The sequence below is a fragment of the Ipomoea nil genome, unplaced genomic scaffold (assembly GCF_001879475.1).
Source record: "Ipomoea nil cultivar Tokyo-kokei standard unplaced genomic scaffold, Asagao_1.1 scaffold0117, whole genome shotgun sequence".
In the NCBI taxonomy this organism is placed as follows: domain Eukaryota; kingdom Viridiplantae; phylum Streptophyta; class Magnoliopsida; order Solanales; family Convolvulaceae; genus Ipomoea; species Ipomoea nil.
This window is the reverse complement of record NW_017616545.1, coordinates 448,250-453,390: the sequence shown is the minus strand read 5'-3', so window position 1 is coordinate 453,390 and position 5,141 is coordinate 448,250. Positions and strand designations below refer to the sequence as shown.

Below are 5,141 nucleotides of genomic sequence, written 5' to 3'. Positions count from 1 at the left end.
AAAAACTGAACCTCCAAGTTTGTAACCTCTTAATTCGCAGACATAAAGACTGAAGTGATGTTCTCAAAAGCTCTGGGTTTTGATATTTCGAATGTCAACCGTGCATTCTTTACGCCGAGTGCTTCCCGCCGATTGCACAACCGGGATGAGCGAGCTTTGCCTTCAACTAGTGGTTTTGTGATTTAAGGCCAACAAGAAGTCGGCCATTTTTAGAGTCGATCTTTGGTGTCGGAGCCGGTGACATTATACAGAGGCTGCTTATTGAATGATAACACGCAGCAGCAAGAAAAGAAATAAAAAAGGCAGTTAGATGACATTAACAGCTAAGGGCATTACTGTAAATTCCATAGAGAGTCTGTTACAACCGTTCTTCCCGCTCTCTTTCTTCATTTATATCCCTCTGTATGAACTCGGTTATGAATGAATTCACTTTCCCAAAACTTCTCTCCAGAATCTCTTTTACCTCTCTGTTTACATTCAATCCCCAACCTTCCTCATGGTATCAGATCCGCGGCACTCAAGCTACGCCGCGGCGGTGATCGACGCTGGATAGACTAGCCTTACGACGACGACTCCAACGCAGACAACACCTCCAATCAATCCACAAACCAGTTCGTTTCCGCAGAGGAGCGCGAGCACCATCGCGGAGGATATTGAAAATCCTTTATTCCTGAATAACAATGGGAATCCTAATGCTGTTCTAGTCATCCCCCCCCCCCCTCACCGGTAGCGGCAACTACGGGACATGGAGCATCTCCATGCGAGTTGCTCTAGAGGTGAAGAACAAGTGGAACATCGTGAATGAAACTATCTCAGCACCAGATAGATCGCATCCTCAATACGCAGCGTGGAGGAGATGCAACCTCATGATCTGCTCTTGGATACTCAAATCCATCCATCCGACGATTGCTTAGAGTATTCTGTACATGGACGAAGCCTCAGAGGTTTGGAACGACTTGAAGAAACGGTTCTCACAACAGGATGCTCAAAGGATCTCATCCTTACAGACTGAAATCTGTGCTTTGAGACAGGGCAGTTTGATAGTAAATGACTATTATACAAAGTGTCGAATTCTCTGGGAGCAGATGAATGATCTACGGCCTCTTCCGATTTGTAGATGTGATCCTCGATGCTCTTGTGCTTTGCTTGACGACATAAAGAAGGAACGAGAAGTGGATCGAGTCATCTGGTTTCTTCAAGGCCTGAACGATGAATATAATTCATTGAAGTCTGGAGTTCTGGTTTTGGATCCACTCCCGGACATGCATAAAGTGTTCGTTATAGCCGAAAAATATGAGAGGCAGCTGAACATTACCAATCTCACTCTGAATAACGTAGAGTTCAATCATGCTAATGCGGTTCAAGCCAATCAGAACACTACAGAAGATGTTGTGGCAGCCGTGAACTATCATAACAGAAGAAATAATGGATCAAGCAGTGGAAACAAAGCCGCAAAGTGCACTTATTGTGGCATGACCGGACACACGGTGGAAAAATGCTATAAAAAGCACGGATATCCACCGGGATGGGTGCAAGGATTCAAATCCAAAGGGAAACAGCAGAGTGTGACAGCTACCGTGAGCAATGAAGCTGGATCTTCCACATCTGAGCAGCTTTAGAAGCTGATATCCCTTTTGCAAGCACAAATGGACAAAGCCAATCCCCTACCACAGCAGCAGTCACTCTGGTTCCTAAGCTCAATATGGATTCACCGCCTGAAGGCAAGTGTATTACTAATACTCACATTAATTCTATTTCTCTGCATTCGTATACATGGATTTTGGATTCGGGTGCAACTAATCATATAGTCTGCAATATGAAACTATTTGATACATATCATTCTGTTGAAGGAATTATGGTTAATTTGCCTGATGGAAAATAAGTGGCTGTTGAACATATAGGGGACATAAGGTTGAATGATGGCCCGTGGTTGAGAAATGCTTTGCACATTTCTTCTTTCAAGTTCAATATTATATCTGTTAGCAAGTTACTTCAAAATTCACCTTGTGAGCTAACCTTCAACTCTAATCAGTGCCTTCTCCGAGGGGACCATGGGAAGATCACTGGTTTTGCTAAGGAGGATAATGGACTGTACCTGCTGCTAGAGACTCCAGGAAGTCACATGAATAAATGTAGTCATTTTTCTATGCTTTGTACTGCTGATATTTGGCACCAACGACTTGGCCATTTCCCTGTTAATAAAATGACATTCCTGTTTTTCATACTAAGAGTTTAGCTTGTGATGTTTGTCATTATGCAAAACATAAGAGGTTGTCATTCCCATTAAGCAAAACTATGGCAGAAACTTGCTTTGAGCTAATCCATATTGACATTTGGGGTCCATTTGTGGTTCAATCTTTGGGAGGAGAAAGGTATTTTCTAACTATTGTTGATGATCACTCAAGATACACTTGGATTCATTTGATGAAGAATAAATCTGAAGCGAAGGGGCTGATAAAAGTGTTCCAGAAATTTGCTTACACACAATTTGGCTTACCTATAAAGATCATTCGCAGTGATAATGGTGTGGAGTTCAAAATGGAAGATTTCTTTGCCTCGAATGGTATAATTCACCAAACCTCATGTGTAAACACACCACAACAGAATGCGGTGGTGGAACGGAAGCATCAACATGTCTTAAGTGTTGCAAGGGCACTTCGTTTTCAGGCCAATCTCCCCTTGGAATTTTGGGGGCAGTGTGTTCTTCATGCAGCAATCCTAATCAACCGCCTTCCCTCACCGGTCATTGGTTGGTCAAGTCCTTACAAAAGGCTATATGGAAAGGATCCCGATCTCACTAATCTGAAAGTTTTCGGATGCTTATGCTATGCTTCGACTCTACCACATTCACGCCACAAGATGGCCACTCGGAGCAGAAAGTGCATATTCATAGGACTGCCTGCTAACATTAAAGGGCACTTGTTGTATGACACGAATGATGGCTCAACTTTCATATCCCGGGATGTGGTTTTTTATGAAACTCAATTTCCTTTTGCAGAAAAGGAATGTCATCCACCTGAGCTTATCTCCTCTCCTCATAGGCCATCCTTGCCAAATGTGTCTATATCTGAGCATGAAGAATTTTCCTTTCAAAGTCTAGATAATGATCAATCCAGATCAGTAGCTGAGCCAATGAGCACTAATACTCCTTTGACCACCAATCATTCAGTCGATTACAAATCTAGAATGGTAATTGAGCCTGCAGGTGGTGATAACACTTCACCCGTCAACCACTCAGTTGACATTCATGATTCTACTTCTGATAACAGTGGTGGTATGAACAATTCCTTTACTTGTTCTCCAATACAGCCAAGAAGATCAACCAGACAACGCCAAGTCTCAACCCGATTACAAGATTACTACTGTGACTCAATCATACAAAACAAGCCCACTTCTCATCCTCTTTCAAAGTTTATATCCTATAACAGTATTGATACTCCTCACAAAATTTTCTCTATGGCAGTTACTAACATTCATGAGCCAGGATCATATTCTCAAGCTATTAAACACAGCCATTGTAAAGAGGCAATGGACGCAGAAATAGAAGCCCTACAACAGAATAATACATGGGAATTGTGTGATCTTCCTGCTGGAAAAATTCCCATAGGATGTAAGTGGGTGTATAAAACAAAACTCAAAGCGGATGGGACTGTGGAGAGGTATAAAGCACAGTTGGTCGCAAAGGGCTATACGCAGCAGCTTGGGGTAGATTACATCGAGACATTCTCCCCAGTGGCAAGAATGACAACCATCCGCACTTTTCTGGGCATAGAAGTTTCTAAGAAATGGCACATTCACCAAATGGATATCAATAACGCCTTCCTTCACGGGGATTTGAGTGAAGAAGTCTATATGGTGCTCCCTCCTGGCTTCCAGAGTTCACAACTAGCAAGCGGCAACTGCTTGCTCACGCTTGGTTATTGCGGACCCAAGTTCCCAACTGCCCTTGGAATGAGTGGCTGTTGAAGCTTCATTCTCATCATCCGAATCATATCGGAGTCGGCCCGGTTGCTCATCCCAGAATGTTGCGGCTTTGAATTGAGTTTTTGGCGTACTGCTTCTATGCCGGAGGACATGTTGCCAACCTGACTGCGGACCCTAGCTTTTTAGCCATTTGCATATAGTATTAGTAGTCATAAAATAACTTCATGGCGCATCGGCTTCATAATCTCAGATTTTGAATCTCGGATCGCGATCAAGAATCAATTGGCGAATGCTCTTGGACTGAATAAACATGGTGATCGCGTCGGTTACTGAATGGTGGCGGTGTGTAAGGTGGCGACGTGACCAGGCTGGGAGTCTAGTTTGGCTTCAATATGTCGCTGGTTTTCCTTTGCTTTTGTTTGAGTCCGAGTCCGCCATTTTTGCAGAGAGAGAGCTTCTACTTTGCCCAGAATAAAGATGGAGCCGGTAGGCTCGGGTCTCTTGCTGGTGTACATTTATCATCGTCAAGCTTACTCGTGGAAACAGCTTCTTCAATGCCTCACAACTTCAATTCCATTTTTTACGTTTAGTTCCTATAATGCTGACTGCTTCCTGTTGATTTTGATTTTAATCGACCCGACTCCTCGTTTAACTCCGCGACATGCCGCACGATGGCCGAGTCCTTGACTGCTGAATCCTTCAGTCTGTTTGGATTTTGCTCTCTTGGAGTTGCACCAAATAAGATGCCAGAGATGGATTGTCTTCATTTTCCATGTCCGTTCTTGAGTCCGGTTGACGCCGTAGGCGGTGTTCGACAGTGCACCAAGCCTGGGTGAGTCGTCGACGCAGCCTACATAGAGATGAAGGAGTCGGTGAGTGTATCGATTATATCTGTCACCGAGATGGAACCATGGAGTGCATGGGAGCCGATTTAGGTAGTGGTCCCCGGCTGAGCACTACAAGTCGGGGAGAGAGAAATATCCGGCTCCTTGCCGGTGGCGTTTATCTTGCGGATGGCAGAAGTGCTACGTGACTCAATCTCTATTCTGGAGATGATTATTAAAAACTGTTTTTCTCAATTGGTACTTGCGTGTTGCTGGAGTTACTTACTGCCTTAGCACCATGAATTCTTTAAGCATCAATATGGCCCTCATTCGCTGCCACCTAAGCAAGACCCAAGCAAGCAGCTTCACATGCATTCCAATGGGTAGAATACG

At 43.9% G+C, this 5,141-nt stretch overlaps 1 protein-coding gene across 1 annotated transcript; it reads left to right on the top strand.

The window, feature by feature from the left end:
• The first annotated feature begins 926 nt into the window (after positions 1–926).
• On the top strand, positions 927–1,619 carry LOC109159482. Its single transcript, XM_019307612.1, has one exon. It carries the CDS (start codon positions 927–929, stop codon positions 1,617–1,619), a length of 693 nt encoding a protein of 230 aa, XP_019163157.1.
• The last annotated feature ends 3,522 nt before the right edge of the window (positions 1,620–5,141 follow it).

Excerpts from the sequence above, each read along its gene's own strand:
- LOC109159482 (XM_019307612.1), top strand. The coding sequence starts at position 927 with ATGGACGAAGCCTCAGAGGTTTGGAACGACTTGAAGAAACGGTTCTCA.